Here is a 19,572-nt window from a genome sequence, read left to right on the forward strand (position 1 = left end):
GGTTCTACACTTAAAAATGTGATGTAAAAATACAAACCAACATAAACCTTAGCACTTCTTAAGTATTCATCTATATCATCATCATTTTTATAGTGCTAAAGTTTCTCCTCTACCATTGAATCTGTAATTTGTGAAACTTATTTGTTAACTAAGAAGTGGCTGAATGCTAACATTAACTGTCTCCCGATGTTAGCTGATGGGCTGTCACATGTTTTTTTTAGTGTGGTCTGATCTCTCTCTGGATTTTCACAATCAATTGTATATTGTCTCTCATTTGTGCTTTTATTTCCACCCCCATGACTACTGTAATTCACTACAGACCTGTCTTAATCCGAAATCCATCCACCACCTTCAAAAAATACAAAATGCAGCAGCTCTGCTTTTAACTAGAACTAAAAAAAATGTCCCAAGTCACAATTTCACAATTTTAGCATCCCTACATTGTCTACCTGTTGTTTTTAGGAAGATACTTTGAATCATGTTTAAGGCACAACATGGGCTGGCCCTTCCATACCTTTCTGAGCTTTTATCCTCCTATGAGCCAGGACACAGAGTGAGATCCTTGGGCAATGCTCTACTGGCTGTTCCAAGGTTTAGACTGAAAACCAAAAGCGATAGGGCCTTTGCTGTGAGAACCCCCCGACTCTGGAACAGCCTGCTAGTGGAGATCTGACTTGCAGAATCAGTGCTTAATTTGCTTCCGAAACTCAAGACACACCTTTATAATAAAGCTTTTATTTTGTGAATTTATTATAATTTTGAATTTTTTCTCTCTCTACTTTTATTGTCTGTTTTTACAGGTTTTTTTAAGCACTTTGTTACCTGTATTGGAACGTGCTGATCTGGAACACATTAGTGAGACATGATAACAATATCTGAGCCTCCCACCCTGTGCGTGATGTAACAAGAAGACAGCCACCATGAGATTATGGTCTATTATGCCCAACTTTTGTTGTTTTCTTCAATCCCCACATCTGTGCATTCGTTTGCTGGCATGAGCTCACGTTGGTTTCTTCGTCTCTGAATACACCAGCATCTTTGCCAGTCAAGCATCACAAAGGACAAGTAACAGAGAAGTGTTTGAATGCAGTCTGAGTCTGTGAAGCGTACAGAGAGTCTGTGTTTGGCAGAGACCATCCAGGCTGGGTTACCTAAGGACAGCACCAAAAGCCATGACAATCATCCAGGGTAAACAGGAGAGGGTGGAGAGATAACCACACATAGGTGGATGCCAACTGAACTGGTAGCTTTCACTTTAAGTTCCTCCCTGCTGCCAAAATACCCAACTCTCCACCTCCTCCTGGTTGGCAGAAGTCTGGAGCCAGGTGTGAACCTGTTTGGTCTGACCGAGAGCAGGCTGTCAGCAGCATGTCTGACTGTGTCCAGTCTGTGGCTGCAGTTCGTCCAATCACAGAGCTGCCGTATCACTGTCACTGTCTGTCAGCTGAACTGTGACAGGCCTGGCAAAGCTGAGACAGTGAGGAGAGCATTAGAGATGACGAGGAGAAGATTTCAGTCAAAGTTGAACCTTTTCAGAAGATGACAGCTGCACTGACTCCAGTTAGTCACACCTCAGAGTGCTGTCAGGACTAAAGGGGTGTTTATTTTACTGCACTAAAGAAGGAGGGAGTGGAGAGATATCAGAGGGATACTCTTGTATTCTTTTAGCTTGTTACTCAGTGGGTCTTTTCATTTGTTTAATAGTTATCTCTGATTTCCTAGAAAAGTATAAACATCATCTCTTGTTCTGACAATGATGATGACTCCACCTTTTAGATTTAAGACAGAAGAATTATTCTAAGCAGAGATCACATTTATATTATATATTCATAGATACAATTTGCAAACATCCCCTCATATCTCTCTCTTTTTTAATTAGCCCCCCTGCTTTATTGGATGATTTTATCTGTATCTGCTCTACTGTTGTCTTTCTCGTTGCATCGGTGTAAATGAGAGCTCTCATTCAGTATATTTTATTGGCTTTAAATAAACTAATGATACTGTTTGGCTTAATCCAATTTCCTTTTTTATTTTTAAACTGGCAAAGAGATTCTGATTGAAGAGCTTCAACCTATTATTTCTTATTTTAAATTATTATAGATACATATATATATTATTTATTCACTTTATTTAAATTTTCATTTAATCACTAAATTATTTATGATTTGTTTCTTTTTAGTTATTAATCTGACCTTATAATTTTATTTCAGTGATTTTTATGGATTACCTCTCAGCACTTTAATATTTTAATCTGTTTTATTTTGTTGAATTTACTTGTGTAGTATCTTAGTTTATTTTACTGTTTTAATATTTAAGTGTTTTATTATTTAAATAAATTCCTTAATTTTGATGAGTTTAATTTCCTGTCTTGAGTTTCAACGTCTTATTTTACCTCCAGTGTTTCGTCATCAAAATAACATGATAGTGTTTAGGCGGGATGGGTGCTTTACAAATAAAGTCAGATTGATTGATATGTATATCCTAAAGTCATGAATTTTTCCTCATTACCGACTATAGGAAATGGTAGCTTATGTGTTCATCTACCTCGTGTTTCTCACAGAGCAGTCTTAATACTTTCTATTAACTGTCTGCGTCCAGCTGTCTGCTCCGTCTTCATATCTTCCCCTTCGCTGCTTCTCTCCTATCATCTGTTCCTCCTGCAGAGTCATTTCTTCCACGCAGCTGTTATTTGGTATGAACACTGTCTGCCACACCTCAGTCAAAACAACACAAGGTCAAGTTTTTTTTAATGTTCTGGCAAATCAGCCCTGCTTTAAGCCTCAACATCAACTCCACTAATGTGTCCCAAATTGATTCTTGGAAAATCATTGTAAAAATGGAAACTAATTCAGAGTCAGAGTTGTGGGAAACAAGACCATAACAATACAATTTGTTCTCTGTACGTGTTTGTGTGTGAATGCTTGGTTGTTTAAACCAAACACCACATCCAGATTCTGCATCCATTGCTACATAATTACAAGTTACACTGTTAGATTGATGGACACGTTGCAGGCATGAACAATAAAACTCAAAACCATAATGTTATAAATTCTCCAGACACAAACAGGAGTGGTAGCACAAACTTAGATACCATCACACCCTCAGAGGAGTTTGCAGTTAATCTCTCACAATAGACGCAAACTATTCTGCAGGTTTCCTTCCTGTGTGGAATTGTGTAAGTGGATGTGTGTGTGTGTGAATATCTGCATAAACAGGATGCAGTGGCAAAATATGTCCATCCAAACACTCTAAACAGCTCCTCCCTGCAATAAGTGCTGAACCGGCTTCTCAAAATGAGCCGGTTTTACAGTTACGCTGCTTCACAAGCACCCCGAAAGCGCTCCCTGAGCATTCAAAAGTTGGTGCTGATAGAAAGTTCAATCACACAAATGCATTAAAAACTTTGTGTAAGTGTGTTGACCATCTAAGCATGCATTATGGTTACCTCTCGGACAGCTGTCTGATCTGGGGGATGCCCATGTACTTGTGGAAATGTTCAAGGACGTTGACCACGCCCTGCAGCAGGTTAGCTACCTCCCCATACTGCCTCTTTCTGGTCATGGCTCTGCAAGGAACACACATGTGAATTAATAATAATAATAATAATAATACAATTCATAATAATGATTATAATAATTTAAAAAAAACAACAAAAAAACATTATCAATAATAAAAAAATAAAAAAAAAAATAATAATAAATAATAATACATTTTATTTAAATGTGCTTTTCAGAGCACTCAAGGTCACCTTACATGGCAAAGTTAAAACCAAAAAATACCTTATAAACATGTATTAGAAAAATAAAAATTGCTTTGTAGTTGGGATGTCAACAATTAATCGACTATCGGTTAATTGAATGTTAAGAACGTATTCAAACACATTTTTTTGTTTCCATTTTATATCAATTGGAACAAACATCATGTGGTCTCGCATTTCGTTCTGCTATCAGGGAGGTGCTTTAAGTTTAAAGCATGTTTTGATGTGAATCAGCTGACTAAAGTTTTTGCGCACAGAGGGGAGACACTCAGCTGGGGGCTGCAGCTGAGTGAGAGGTCTCCATGAGTGCTTTTTTTCTTCACCGGACTGTTTATGACCCGGTTGCGCTCCCAGCTGACACCTGACCGCGTTCATATGCTTATTTTTTCTCAATAATGAGTAGACAGAAAACTTGACACTGTGAGTCTGAAATATGTTTCTGTTCAGTTCCCCTGTTGAAGTCTGTGCCTTACTTTTTATGACTGTATGTCTGTGGAGATATGAGCCTGCTCCACATGTTGATATTCAGCGTGTTTAACTTTTTGAACACCTCAATACGATCCGTAGCTGTTTAATACTGTCAGTTATAATCATTGTGTCGTGAAGGAAAATTTGATTCAGGGGAAAAAACGCATTTGGCATTGTTTTTGACATGGAAAATGTTGGCGGTTTTTTTTTTATGATTAATCGATAATTGATCGTTAACATTTCCAAAGATCGATCACGGAAAATACTTGAAATTTACATCCCTACTTTGTAGTTATAAGACTGCTGGAAGTTGTAGCATGCAGCTCTGTAAGCATGTTTATGTGTGGTATTCAGGGGCATCTGTCTGGCTGTTAATCTCTTTGAAGTTAAGTTTCATCAAAAACACAAAAGGTGAGAAAAAGTGGAGACAGTGTAATAAAAATACAAGACAAAAAAGCAGCATATGGATACCAAAGATATAAGTGATTAAGCCCCATATGGATAGCACACAGTATGTTTTTGTTTGCATGTCAAACAGTGACAATCCAATGACTTTTGGGATTGTTTTGCAGTTTAATTATATGCTGTATCAAAATAAATTAGCCATTTTTTTCTGGTTCTATTAATGCTGCAATATAACTACCACCAAGCTGACAGCTTGTTTCAAAAACTTGCTTTACTCTGGCATAAATTATTCCTTCAGTCTAGGGAATCTGTTTGAATTCCACATGCTGAAATAATAAACCTAAGTGTTAAATGTGCAAATCTCCCAGCATGACTTGTTAGGTCTGACTCTACGTACTCCAAAGAGTCGACGCCCCCTGCCAGCATATGCAGGTGGTTAAGGGTTGTGATGGATGTAGTGAGGTGACGCTTGGCGTGGTCCAGCTGCTTTATGTCTCTTGTAATCTCCTTAACCTGTGCAGGGAGAGGGACAAGTCACACAGGTTAGCCAGTTTAAGGTAACATAACTGATAAGAGGTGAAAGCAGTGAAATGAGACAGAAAGAAGCGAGAAGAAACGCTGGAGTTCACTGGATGGAGCAACAGGAAAAAGGAAAAATAGAGCGAGATGACCGACACACCCACTGGTTTGAGAAACAATTGCTCTTGCATGCCTCCTGAGGGAGGGTCTGCTCACCCAGCCCATTGGCCTTCCTCTGACTCCCACTGACAGACAAAAACACACACACACACAGTACAAAGACACACACACAGAGACTGCACTTGTTGCAACAAACATGGAAGGTGAAATACCTCGACTTTTAACTACTCCTTTCTTTGTCCTCTATTGTAAAAGACAGATACAAGCTGTTTCTCCTCTCTGCCGGGGTCACATCGCTGATAAGCTTTGACAACCTACCTTTGTGTGTGTGTGTGTTTGTGTGTGTGTGTAAGTGTGGGTGTGTTGTTTTTGTTCATACCATTTGTTCAGACTTCTCCGCCTTGTCCTTAATGTCCTTGATTTTGCCAAAGAGCTGCCCGATGGCTATCTGGGCTTCCTCCAAAGCCTGCAATGGAACAAAGAGGGGGACGTAAGAAACACATTTCAAAAACTGTTTGAAAACGACAGAAATGCTCGAAATGTTTGCATCGAATGAATGGAACTCGTCCAATCAGGGGTCTGGACATGATTGAAAATGTGGGACTGTGGAATGTTAAAACTTGTGCCTTAAAGTTGGAGCAACATCTGTGAAGGAAGAGCTGTCCAGTATTTTGCAGAGAGTCCAAATGGATCAAGCCAAAAAATTAGGATTGAACCATTTGTCGTCTGTTAGGACTAGGGTTGCCGAATTCTGGGAATTTTCAAAGTTGAAAACTTTCCATGGGAATTAACAGGAATTTATGGAAATAAGCGGGAATAAACCAGGAATTTACTAAATTGAAGGTTCACTCTTAATAGGGAACTTAAATATAGTTGGGGAAAATATATTTTAGCATAATCCTGACTAAAACAACGAGTTTGTATGTACAGTTTGATATCTATGCTATTCCACATAGCACACTGGTTACTGCGGGACTACCGAGACCCCTACATGCACTATGCATTCCTCCATCACATGCACAGATGATTTTTATTTTGGATGGATGTCTGCTTATAACAAAACCAATATTTATGCTTGGATATGATACCTTTCCATTAAATTACCCTCAATTCCCAGTTGATTACCATAAATTCCTATAATTCCCATGGAAAGTTTCAAATTTGGAATATTTCCAAAATACCCCAGCTTACCTTCCCATGGAAATTTACCAGAAACTTTCTGTAAATTTATCAGAAATGTTCCACCCCTTTGCAACCCTAGTTGGGACAGATCTTCCTAACTCTACAAGTTCACAAGCAAAAACATGGACGCCCTGTCAGAAGATTATTGTAAAACATATTTATATATTCAAATATGCTTAATGAAAAAGAAGGCAGTGGGTGGAATTACTGCGGCCCTGTTATGGTGTGCCAGCCCGGGTCAAATTTCCTGAGTATGTTTTTATATCACATTCACCACTCGCTTTAACATGTGAGAAATCACCCCGCTTATCCATGTCCCCAGTCCCAGAATGGGGGCAATACCAAACAGGCTAATTGGCTGTCTAATTGACAGGCTATCTAGACATCTAACGTTAGGAGCTCTTAGGTTGACACATGAGCCACAAGGCTAATCTCTGCATAAAGGATGTCAGTAGAAAGGCTAAAGAGATTATTAGCACTTTTAACAGCCTATAAAGCCAGAGCGGATTAGATAACATCAGACAGTTACAATTGTTAGATAGTTAACGTGCTGTTCTAATATTTCCCCGTCATCTGACACAGCAGCTGTTCTTTGATGCTCCCAAACAGAGATTGTGCTCCGACATCTGATGCCAGGATAATTGGCTTGTCTTGGCCCGATGCTGCGCGACACAACTTTGACTTTCCCCAGACTCAGACCCACACACACATTCACACGCACACACACACACACACACACACACACACAGACAAATGCACATAAGGAATGCTAACAGCCGGCACCAGCTGTGCAAGGAATTTACCACTTTTACAAGTACCTCGAAGAAACCGGGAGCGTGTAAACACACAAGAACTGCGGACAAAAACTCACACAAACATAAATAAAGCTTGTACTGACAGCAGAGGATTCATTTTCCTTCCTGTGTGTGGTCACAGGGCAGCGTTTGGTGACAGTGTCGTGGATGCACAATTAAAGTCAGGACGGCACCATGTGACCAGGTCATAAAATCACAACAAAATCAGGGTGGCATTTAACCCTCCAACCTCTCCCACTCTGGTGTCACGCATTTCATTCAAGAGGAAACACTTCTCTTTAGTCAAGATGAGCAAACGCCTGCATTTATCCTCCATTCTTTTATGTTTAAAACAACCCTCTGGTTGTTCTGTGATTAACTAAATAAATTGGAAAACTGCAGGCGAGTTTAATGATCACTCTTTGATCTGAGAATAAGGAGGAAGGGAGTGCCACTGAATCTTTTAAGTGGTTCCCTGGAGGAGTTCTTGAGCAAACAAAGTGTGCGCAAAAGAGGCCAGGAGCTCCAAGGCTGCAATTGTCGCTCATGCAGACTCAGCTGAGTCAATCTGGCTCGCTTCCTAGTGCTCATTTCCTGCATTTAGCCTTGAGGAAAGCACAGAGAGAGAGAGAAAGAAAGAGAGAGAGACCACTGCCCAGAAGGCGCCTCCATGCCTGAGATGTTATCTGATCACACACAAACACACACATGCACACCAGTGCATCCTTTACATGTAAACAGCACATGTTCTGTGGTGCGCACAGATTGGAGTTAAATAAGGAGAAAGTTATTTCTTCAAGCTTAAACAGGCTTTGGATGAACTTCACTCCTCCCTCTGACAGACAGCGGTGCAGCTTTAATGCTACTTGTGAGTTTAGGGCCAAATCCAATAAATCAGATCAGTCAAATGGGTTTATTTTTACAGTTGGGAAAGTGCCTCAGCGAAGCCCTCCGCTTAAACATTTAGCAACACAATTTAGAGAGTGAGGTGTTTCTGAGGAGCTCAGGTGATGCTTTGTAAAGAATTATACCTCTTCATGTTAAAACTGTTGTTTCCACAAAACCTTACTCTACAGAAAATGATGCCCAAGGCTCCACTTTCTCATCATGCATTGTGCTATAAATACAACATGCTACAATAACTCAGCTGCTACACTTCGCCCCTGAAATTTAATTTCCTTTAAAATTCAGTCTTGGAAAACAACGCGGCTTTTGGCTAAGTTGGTGTTTTTAGATGATGTGGTATTCAGATTTAATTGGCTTTACTGACAGTGAGTCACTGAACTTAATTAAAGCAGCTGATCAAATCTACAGAGTGACACTTTTTTTCCTAAGTTATATTTTTTGGGCATTTTCACCCTTAAGGGACAGGACAGCTGAAGAGAGACAGGAAATAGCAGCAAACGGTCAAGGCTGGAATCGAACCTGTGACCTTAGCAACGAGGGCTATAGCCTCTGTACATGGGATGTGCGCTTAGACCGCTAGGCCAATGGTCCCTCGTGACATTTTTTTTGAAAGAAAGGAAAATACATGAGTGCAGATTTAGTCTAATGGTTAAACCATGCACCCATATAGAGGGTGGCCTGGGTTCGATGCCAGTGTATCCACTGTCCTCTCCTCTCAAATAAAGGTAATGTAGGAGCCATGAAGGACTTGAGTGTTTATAGTGTCTTATTTTGAGGTTTAGGGCAGGTTAGTGTTTGTATATTTTTTGTGTTGTTATTTTTGTTGTGTTTGTGTACGATATGGTTTATCGTGGGGTCAGGTAATTAGGTAATTTACGGGTCATATGTTAAGGGTGGGGATACTCTGTTCATTTAGGCCATCTGTTTTCTTTTGTCTGGAGGGGGTGAGCTGGGTCTCCATACTTTTTGTTGACTGCTATTTTCTTTGATCACTTTAATCATTTGTTTGTGCACTTTATCGTGAGTTGATTATCCTTTTTTGTTGATAAAAGGTTAAACCAAGCAGCAACCTCCGGCCGCAAGAATTGAAGCCAATGTGTAAGTGTTAAAAACTGCAGTTCCCTGAGTGTCCGCTTGAGGCTAGCTTCGGAAGTACCGCAAACCACATAAACACTGATTAAAAAAAAGCCGATCTTTACAGCAGTAATAAACATATTTACAGCCTGGTACAAAAAACGAGTGTCGTCTGGATAGCTTATTTCTCGATCGGCACACACTGTACGGGTGGTTCATTTTAACGCAGCAATTTTGAAGATATAAGATTACGAATGTTCCATTACGAGAGGCACAGCTGACTTGATTGACAGGCGGGAACACTGTAGCTGTTGGCTAGGAGGCTCAAAGCCCGCCTCTTTATGTCACACTAGCTCATTATTCATCATTTTCAATATGGCTGCTGCCGACGATTGGCTTCAAAAAAGTGCTTCAGAAACAGATGAGTGAAGTCACGGATACTACGTCCATTATTTATACAGTCTACGGGTTAAAATTATTTTTTTGTACATCAGTGATTTTGCTTTTAGTGCATCAGACAGTTTTACTAGGCCCAACCTCAGCCTCTCAGCAGCTTTTGGCTCTTTGTAGTCGCTACAGATAAAACAAGGTTAAATACATTTTAAAAAAGGAAGGGAAATACATAAAACAGAGAGTTGTGAAAGCTGTAAAAACATATATAAGGAGACAGAAATAAAGAGAGTGACAGCGAGAGAAAAGCTCTGAGAGGATGAAAGCACGGAAAGTAAAACATAGTGTCGACTGCCTTTTCTGAGCTCACATTAAATATTTACATTATTGTCTGTTCTATAGAAAGACCACCCAAAACTGAACACCACACTCTCTCTCTCACATTCACGCTCACACACATACATGTAGAGAACATGCCAGGCTGTTATCCATGCAAGCAGAAAGTACAGCCTCACTATTCGGTTGTCTGTCTGTCCGTCAGTTAACAGGAATGCCATTAGCAGCCTGTAATAACAAATTCTGGGTCTCGTTAATGAGAGTCCCAAATACACTCTTGACCAAAATGTGTTCACTTTCATAACAAAACAGCAAACAATTAATGAAAAACTACTTCTCATTAACAGATTATACTGAGCTCCTGTAGAGCAGGTGTGCACTCAGTGTCCATAAACTCCAGCAGCCAAGTTTCCATGTGGTGGGAAACTCTTCTGGTGGACCGCAGCTACATGCTGGTGCTTTACAGTGCGTGCGGGTAACGTGGTGTCTGATCAGGACGGGATTCCAACAATCTGCCAACCTTTTCAGCACTTAAGGAAACAGCATGTGTAATACTGTGACCACATGAGGTGATGTTAATTAAAAGGATAAGTCTGGATTGGATACATGTGAGCACTGTAGTAATATGTGGTTAATGACAGAGGATTGTGTGATTTGTTTATGTCTCTCTATAATAGAGCTGGGCGACATTACAAATGATGTTATCAAAATATATTTTTTATATCATCTGATAATTTGATTATTTCATTTAAATTTAAATCAGACCTTTACTCCTGAGTGAAAGTTGAAGAAACCAGATGGTTTGTTAGCTTGTATCTGGATTTAGTTTAGTTTAGAAGCTTTTGAATCCATCATTTTTGACAGTGCTAACAGGAAGCAGGTCTTTTGTGTAAGATAATATTTTTGAGAAGTCTTAGTTTGTAGATTCTTTAGATTTTTCTCAGGTTGAAATCATTTGCATAACCAGATTTATATACCCAGATCCTGAAGTGTATTAAGTTTCTAGTTAACGCTGAGTCAGCACAGTGTTAGACAAACAACTCTGATTTGAGCTGGTAGGGTTTTAGTTTTCTTCCGTGTCGCTGTCGCTTGTTTCAGCAATCCACTCTAATTGTCTTTAAGCCCCACCTACCTCTCACCCTGCAACATGATTGGCTGCTCATAACGTCTTCTTCTTCCGTCTAATGTTGGGTGGTGACTAGCGTTTAAGACACATTAGGGTCCCCTCCCTTTCCAGTGGTTGGGGGTGTAATTACAGGTTTAAATATAACACAGTTTTAATCGAACATTTTTTATATTTAAATCGAGAAAAATCATATTACGATAATTATCATTATCAAATTATCGCCCAGCCCTACTCTATAACATGTCACTTGTACTATTACCAAAATCAAAAATGCGTGGAGTAAATGCATCTGTCTCAAAGTGACGCAAAAGCCATGTGAGAGTATTCATTCACTGGGACAACAATGCAAAAAGCATATGTGGATTCATGGCAAAGTCTAATTAGCATTAGAGTAGTGTTGTGTTCTCAGAGTGAAACTTCATCAACTTGCTTTTAAAAAAATTAAATAAAGCAAACCTTCTCATAATTTGTTGACAGATGTAACAGAATTGATACCCTGAATATACCTTCTTGAAGCAGCCAAGATCTGACCACTACGACAATCACATTTCCACACTCTCAGTGCTGAATATTAAAGTCTGAGCTGGGAATTCATTCCCCAGACTTCTCTCTCTCTCTCTCTCTCTCTCTCTCTCTCTCTCTCTCTCTCTCTCTCTCTCTCTCTCTCTCTCTCTCTCTCTCTCTCTCTCTCTCTCTCTCTCTCTCTCTCTCTCTCTCTCTCTCTCTCTCTCTCTCTTCATCTTTCACCATAAATGTTACCATCTTGGGTTTCAGCCCTCGGACTGCATTCAACTCTAGATAAAGCGAGCTCAGTCGACAGCAGAAATGACCTAAAATGCTGATCCTGATGGTTTTATTCTATTGCTGTCTTTATGTTACGGCCGCCATGTTGAAATGAACACCTCTCCATCTCCATCTTTCCATCTGTAGAAAAGATTTTTCCCCCTGGAAATGTTGGAACGCCACTGTGGGGCTGGAAAAACAAACTGAAATTATTGTGTGTGACTGTGTAATGTTATTGGTCTGGATGGGAGTTAAAGCGTTTCCTGCTACCAAACGGTAGCTAACTGAGAAAGACAGGGCCACCAGGCCAGACACCCTGACGACAACGCACACCTAATCATGTCAACCGGACAGAACATACGCAGCTCACCCATCAGGTGTCATGTTCCCTTAAAGCCGCAACAGAACAAGAACCTGGTTAAAATCATCGGGGGCTGTGCTTTTTCCGTTACGCTCCCACAAGAAGAGGCAAAGACGTAAAAGTCTGGGTTCAGGAGGAATTGAAGTATTTACACACAGGGATCTATTTCCCAGACGTGCTTTCCGTAAAGAGCGTCAGTTTGAGCGGTGGGAATGGTTCTGAGTCATCTTATCCTTTTCCATGGAAGAGAGGAAGGAGCAAGAGAGCGGGAAGAACATGTTCTTTTGGATTGGGAGAAACCTATGGCACCATTCTGACTGCAGCAGAAGGAGAATGTCCTGAATGACACAAATAGTGAATAGGCTTGGTGGTGTGGCCTGCATGTATGCATCTCTATTATCCTGTCATTGTACCAGAGGATCGTCAGACTCATTTCAGATAAATAAACTCAAAGACCGAAGATGAATCCAGTCAACTTCTGATTTTGTTGGCCCTGTTTACTTCTGGTATTGAAATGTATCCAGGTTTAATCCAATCACAGGTGTACAGCTCTTCATACAACAGATCACACCAGAAACCAAAATGCTTCTCCACATCCAACTAAAATGACAATGAATCCCACTTTCCTGACCTAAATGCATTAAATACATTGACAATTTTTCATCAAAACACTCTCAGCTGATCAAGAGAAATGTTGCAGATTTGCAGAGGAGACAGAGGAGAGTCCTTTATAAACTGATATTCCTCCACAGTGTCGAAGCAAAGCTCTGCTGCTCCTCGCCTTTGAACATTAACACCTAACACCACGTCCTAATTTTGGCAATCCCCTGTTTCATTTTACACAGGTAACAGAAGCAAAAGTGTTATGTGTTGATCTTCTCTGATAATAAAGCCTGTTGGTTATCGGTCAAGTATGAATTGCATTTGCAGGCAGAAGTTTCTGTTGAAATAAAACCAAAATAAAAAGACTAAAAGAGTTCCATGAGGCACTGTGCAACTATTAAATCAGGTTAAATCAAATGGGCAGTGGTCTGACACCCTTAATGTCATCTTTGCCTTGGATTCAGAGACGAGGCAGCACTTCAATGTGGATCAGGACAAGTGCAATACATTATTTCATATGTGGCCCAGACCACCTCAGAATGTATTCCAAGCTCTTGGATCTTAAATAATCTCTGGTGCGTTATACCCTGTACTCCGAGCTGTGATCACTTGTGATCAGATCACATCACTGAACACACCTGATGATAACAGTCATAAACAAGCCAACTGTGTCCATGCGATCTACAAGCTTGACTCACCTGTCGGCCGTCTTGGCCCACATTGGTCTGGCCTCTCACCACCGTCCTGATGTTGTCATCCAGGCGCCTATTACATGTGACATGAATGCAGCTGTTAGTCCCACTGAGGGTGAAAACTTAATAAGAGAAAAGATTTAAGAAAATTTGATAAACTCACCTGATCTTCAGGCGGATCTTGTTTACTACATCATCGATATTAGCCAGAGACTGAGGAGAAAAACAACAACAAATAAGAAGACAAGTACTTTATACACATTGCATGGATCATAACGTTTTTTTTTTAAAAAGGTGAGATTACTCTGTTACTACTTGCAACTGACCTGGAGGAAGAAATGCCACATGTCTCTACATAGATATTATTATAAAGGTTGAATGCTGGATTATTCTGAATCAGCACTTTGCTTCCAATCATCGTTTTACTTTCTAGGCCTCTATATATATCAGATAATGTGACGGTTTGACAGCTGACCTGTTTGATCAATATACATAAAAATATGAGTGAAAATGCATGTTACAGGAAGCCTTTCTACAGTGTATAAGTAATAACTGTGAGGTAACAGTGACCTCTTATGGACATTTGGTATACAGGAACATGTACATGGATGCTTGCTTTAGATACAGCTAAAATTCACATTTGGTATTATACATTTAGACATGCACATACCAATACACTCCATGAAACTTGCACAACCCATTTTTCTTTCAGTTGTTATAATTAGATTGTTTTTTTTTTCATTTGTTTGTACCTTGTTTTAATCAAGGTTGTCTGCAAACTAGACAATATATTTACATAAAATTGGATGCTGTTGTAATGGTTGTATATTTTCTTGTATGAAATCAAATACGCAATACATTTTGTCCATGCACGGATCAAGAATTCCAAATTAAGTGATACCTTTGGTTTCAGCAGTGCACTGTATGGAAAAAAGTTTTTGGACTGTATGACATTGTATTCAAATACATATTTATCATGGTGTTGGTTCCCCTTTTGCAGCCATGACAGCTTCCACTCTTCTTGAAAGGCTTTCTGCATGATGTTGGAGTGTTTCTGTGGGAACTTATGCCCATTCATTCTGTAGAGCATTTATAAGATCAGGTACTGATGCAGGGCTCTGAGCAGGCCAGTCAAGTTATTCTACACCCAACTGATCACACCATGTCTTTATTGTCCTTGCTTTGTGCACTGGGGTTCAGTCATGTTTGAATAGAAAAGGGCTTTCCTCAAACTGACACCATAATGTATTGCTATGCTGAAGCATTAGGATTGCCAAGCCTAATCTGAATAATATGCCCCATACATTTATCCCTCCTCTATCAAACTTCACAGTTGGCCAAATACTTTTGTCCATATAGTGTATATAAGGTTTAATAAAACCAAATATGACCAGATGTTTTGTTCCATGTATTTTGACACATCACAGTGGGAAAAGTTAATGTGATGATAGCTGGTAAAGGCACATCTTATTAAGCTGATCCAGTTCCATGGTCTTGGTGTTGTGGCTCTCTTGAATCTATCTGAGACGCCTGAGTGGATCTGGGACATTGTTGTCACAGTTTCAAGAAAAAAAAATGACCATCCCTTTTGTGACATGTCAAAATGTTGATGAAAAAACAACAATAATTTCTTATCTCTTTATTTTAAAACTACAAATATTTCCCAAATAACCAACCAAAGGCAAAACCTTTAATCTGCTTGTTTCAGCCATTGCAATGGGCTGGGCCACCCAAATACATATGAGTGTGTAGGTCTGCCTGCAGATGTATCTTTCCTTTGACTGTACCTGCTCAGTGGGGAACAGTGTATTGATGTATTCAACAGCATTGAAGTCAGCTCTGTCCAGAGGGTCTTGGCTGGGGAAAACCTTGAACACAAAAGACAAATGCCAATTAGTCACACAGAAATGAATGACAGTATCATATTACAGTCAGCAGTGTTTTAGGACTTTAACAACCACAATGATCATGCTTTAATCTGTATTCAAGACAGTGTACGGATACACAGGAGTATACCATAACTACTTATGGTAGTGTAAGCATCGTTATGGGATTTCTAAATGTATTGTAACCATTATTATTGCTTATTCCTTGTAACACATAGGTCCTCGAGGGGTTAGCTGCTGTGAGGTGGTGTTCTGATGGTTGTGGTTATGTTTTATTTTTGTTTATTTTTAATTCCATTGAATTCCTCGTTATTCGCAATACCTTCAGCATGTACTCATTGAGAACCTCCATTTACATGTTGTTGGATCGGTGGTGTGTAATAACATACATCGTTACCCTAACATACAAGCAACAACTACAAGCAAAAGCCAAAGAGCAATGACAGCGTCCAGGACTAATGTTATGCATTGCTTCAAAGAATGCTGGCCGAAGATGGAATAAATATATGACATGCTTCTTTCTATGTTGAACATCGTAAAATACATAGTTGCATAAAAATGTGTAGCTAGCAGTCGTTTTCAGCCGTGACATATCCAGTCAGTCCGCAGGATTGGTTAGCTTGCTAACAGCTGACATAATGCGAGTAAAACGGACCGCAAGGTTTAAAAAACAAAGGTTAAAGTCGTTACCTGTTCAATAGCTAATTGCACCTCTGGTGTTAGGTGCAAAATAGCCTCCAAATCTTCAGCAAATTCAAATTCTTCCTCCTCCATCATTGTCAAAACAAAACCGGAGATGTCTCCAGCATACCACTTCCTGGTGACGAGGCTTCTGGGATACCACGTGACGTGGAGAAACGATGCTTTCAGTGCTATCGGAAATCAGAACTTCATCTCACGCCTTATCTGTCCTCCAACTCTCTCCTGTTCGAAATAATGCAATTTAATGATGAATTCAGAACATTTTCAGTTAACCAAAGGTAACAATATTATCCAATGCACAGTTAGACACAAGAAATGTGATGTTTTGTACCTTAAGATTTTGCAATTGGACAAATGTGGTTTATAGGAATGAAGAAACAAACTGGAGAGAAAACTATGCAAAAATAATGAAATCTTAGGAACCTTAAAGCTGATGTTGGTAGGAATGGTGTAACAAACGTTGCCTTTTTCTTCTGGGTTTGGATAATAAGTCATAAAGCCCGGTACTCATCGGTAAGTGGAGTAATTTGAGACTATTGTGAAATCTCTGCATTTTCCAATGCCTTTGTACCAAGCAATGTTATTATTCCCCTTGTTCCCGTTATGACGGACCAATCATAGCTAATCTCCAATCCTCTGTCCTACTAGTTAATGCCTATCCATAGTGCAGGATTATTATATCCTATATGTATGAGTAGAAAATAATTTAAGCTTGTTCTCAGCACTTGTTGCATCATAATTCATATAGCTTCAATATACAGCATAAGTGGATGTTCCTATATGTATAATATGTTTGAAAAACATGCACTTTTGACATCCTTACCCTTCCTCCATAGCTTAGGTGACTAAAGACCTTCTTAACATATTTAAATTAAATTGTGCACAGTCTCACAACCCCTTCCCACTCTGTCTGCCTTCGAACAGTCTTAAAACTCCCTCACAGCTCTGCTCTGATCTTAATTCCTCTTTGACCAATAACATAATCCCATGTGCTGCCATATTCTTGAGGGGACAATTTTATTTTTGAATTAGTGGTTTTAACACCTGCTGTCAAGAAATGGCTTCCCACTACTTCTGGAACACATTTGATGTCTCTGTGCACATATGGCTATTAAAGCAGCAGCAGTGCCCCCTGCTGTTACCAAAAAATAACCATCACATAAACACACACTTGCTGATAGAAGCACCAGCTTCACATCTTCACAAACTGCTCTACTCTGTTCAGTTTGATTCCAAAGAGAGACATAAAAACACAAGAGAGTTTTTAGTACAGCAGTCAAACTTCTAAAAGAGAAGAACCGTGACAAACATGCAAGACACGAGGAGAGACAAGCAGTAAAGTGATAGTGATAAAACAGAAGATGATATAAGACTGAAGAGAGTAACAGACACGGTATCAAAGAACAAGGAGGGTTGAGATGAAAAACAGAGGACAGAAAAGTGAGAAAAAGATAGAAATGGTTGCATCAGGTTTTAACTTGATATTATTTATAAGGCTGGAAATCAATAAGGGTGAGATGGTGAAAAAGAAGAAGGAAAAGAAGACATGAGGTGATCAAGTCTCTCAGGTACTTAAATAGACCTATTCAACAATCATTTTTATGAAGTAGAGCATAATTGAGGAAGCATGGAAATAAATGCATGACTTATGGGACAATGCTGAAATATGACAAATATGCCTTTGATATATTTGTCATATTTCATTAACAGTAGGTATGACATTTATAGGAGACAGGCATGGAACAATGTGTAGAGAAGATTATACAGCCTATCGTCATCATCCAGCTCTGCCATGATTTATGTATTTTTTGTAGCTCTTTTGGAGTCAGGCTAACATTGTTGTTGGTCCTCCTATTACTCAGATTATCCAAAAATACCCAACGAAGTTAGTGTTCATTTTGACATTACTCTCAGGCATAAAACAGACAAGTAGTCCACCATGGGTAATGTATTTTATTTTTCAAAATATGGAGTAGAAAAAAGGGGAAAGTTATGCTTCAAATATTTTCTTTAATTTCTTTAGTTGTCCATTTTTGTTAAACAACTTTAATAAAAGAATATATCTGTGAAGGTCACAAAAAAATATTGCTTTGGTGGAAACAAGTGAGTCTTTAATCTCTGACAATGTACATTAGCTTATCAAGTCCTCTTTGCTTAACATCTTAATCTGCAGTTACAAGTAACCACATCTGTCTGATAAATGTGGTGGAATAAAAAGCACACAATTGTCTCTTTGAAGTAAGAGAAGGGAGCTTGCCCTTTTTACTTTCCACCACTGGTTTAAACTCTTTCACAATCAGGTGGGAAACGCTGGATGGATGGAGTGAAAAGATAACCACTCTCTTGACAGCACTTAATTAACCAGAAGGTTTTCTAATAGCTTTTGTAAAGCCATTAGCTGCTAATGCCTTGTCTGACTATGCTGAACTTTTGTCACTAACAGGCTTTTTTCTTTCTTGTTGGCTGGGGGAAAAGATGAAAAGTAGGAAGTTCAGCAAGGCCCAGCATACTTGAGTGAGAGCGCACATCTGGTTGGAGCCATCAAAGGGTTATGGGAGTATCTGTGGCTAGGGACATAATGTATCTTATCTTATCCTCTTAATACAAAATAACTACAAAGAAACCAATTAATTTCAAATACAAGTACTTATGATTTTCTACATCTTCAGTCGAGTATCCATCTGCTGAAAATATCCAAACTTCATATGAAATCTAAATGGAAGCCTGATCTGAGTGCATAGATATGTGTCCTCAACATCCCCCGCCTCTCAGGCTGTGTTGTACAATTCCCTCCCTAAAAATCAGCTTCTTGAACATAATCTGCTACTGGAAAAGCACCCAAGATTTTTAAAGTGGATGCAGCAGGCCATGCATGGAGTGTGGTCCAGGGGTTTAACTACTTCTGGAAGAAAACGAGGGCATGCTGTAAGCGGAACCAAATTTACCTCAGCATCCAAACCAAGATGTTCTGCCTGTCGAAATTTCCAAGGATTGCTGAATCAAACATCTGTGTCTTTCGTTTTGAATGTTTTGGTCAAATAAAAAAAAGAGTTATGCATGCTGAGGAAATGTGTAATGCCTGTGGGGAAACTGCATAAAACAGCACTTGGGCGACAAAAGGTGTCACACAACTAAACTTTTTGCAAACATGTATTGTTCTGAAGTCCCACTTAGCTTTCCACGAATGTTTGGCAGCATAAACCTACACAATCAGTGCGCTGAGGCGAGCCCTTCAGCGACTTACTGAGTCATTCTCACAGAAGAGGACCAAATCGTGCTTCGAGAATTAAATCACTGTACACAGTCCAACTGTTTTTTTGTCACGGGCCCTGTTTGGATAATGAGTCAGAAACATGATGTCCTTAAACATTTCTACTTGACACAATTCATATTTAACTTTATATATCTCATACAAAGAGTACTGTTTGAAGATACATTTTAAATTGTTTCTTTACTTTTAAAGTCATG

General features: G+C 39.4%; 1 protein-coding gene across 1 annotated transcript in view; it reads right to left on the bottom strand.

Moving 5' to 3' along the window:
- Positions 1-16,271, bottom strand: part of vps53 (VPS53 subunit of GARP complex) — a 31,206-nt gene extending 14,935 nt beyond the window's left edge. The window contains exons 1-7 of the mRNA XM_034700596.1: positions 16,093-16,271; positions 15,304-15,384; positions 13,680-13,729; positions 13,523-13,589; positions 5,649-5,735; positions 5,028-5,143; positions 3,446-3,565 (exon numbers count right to left, since the gene is read on the bottom strand). Coding sequence (XP_034556487.1) covers positions 3,446-3,565; positions 5,028-5,143; positions 5,649-5,735; positions 13,523-13,589; positions 13,680-13,729; positions 15,304-15,384; positions 16,093-16,179 — 608 coding nt within the window. The 5' untranslated portion in view covers positions 16,180-16,271. The remainder of the gene's footprint in view (positions 1-3,445; positions 3,566-5,027; positions 5,144-5,648; positions 5,736-13,522; positions 13,590-13,679; positions 13,730-15,303; positions 15,385-16,092) is intronic.
- Between the last annotated feature and the right edge of the window lie 3,301 nt (positions 16,272-19,572).

The sequence above is a fragment of the Notolabrus celidotus genome, chromosome 14 (assembly GCF_009762535.1).
Source record: "Notolabrus celidotus isolate fNotCel1 chromosome 14, fNotCel1.pri, whole genome shotgun sequence".
NCBI classification, from domain to species: domain Eukaryota; kingdom Metazoa; phylum Chordata; class Actinopteri; order Labriformes; family Labridae; genus Notolabrus; species Notolabrus celidotus.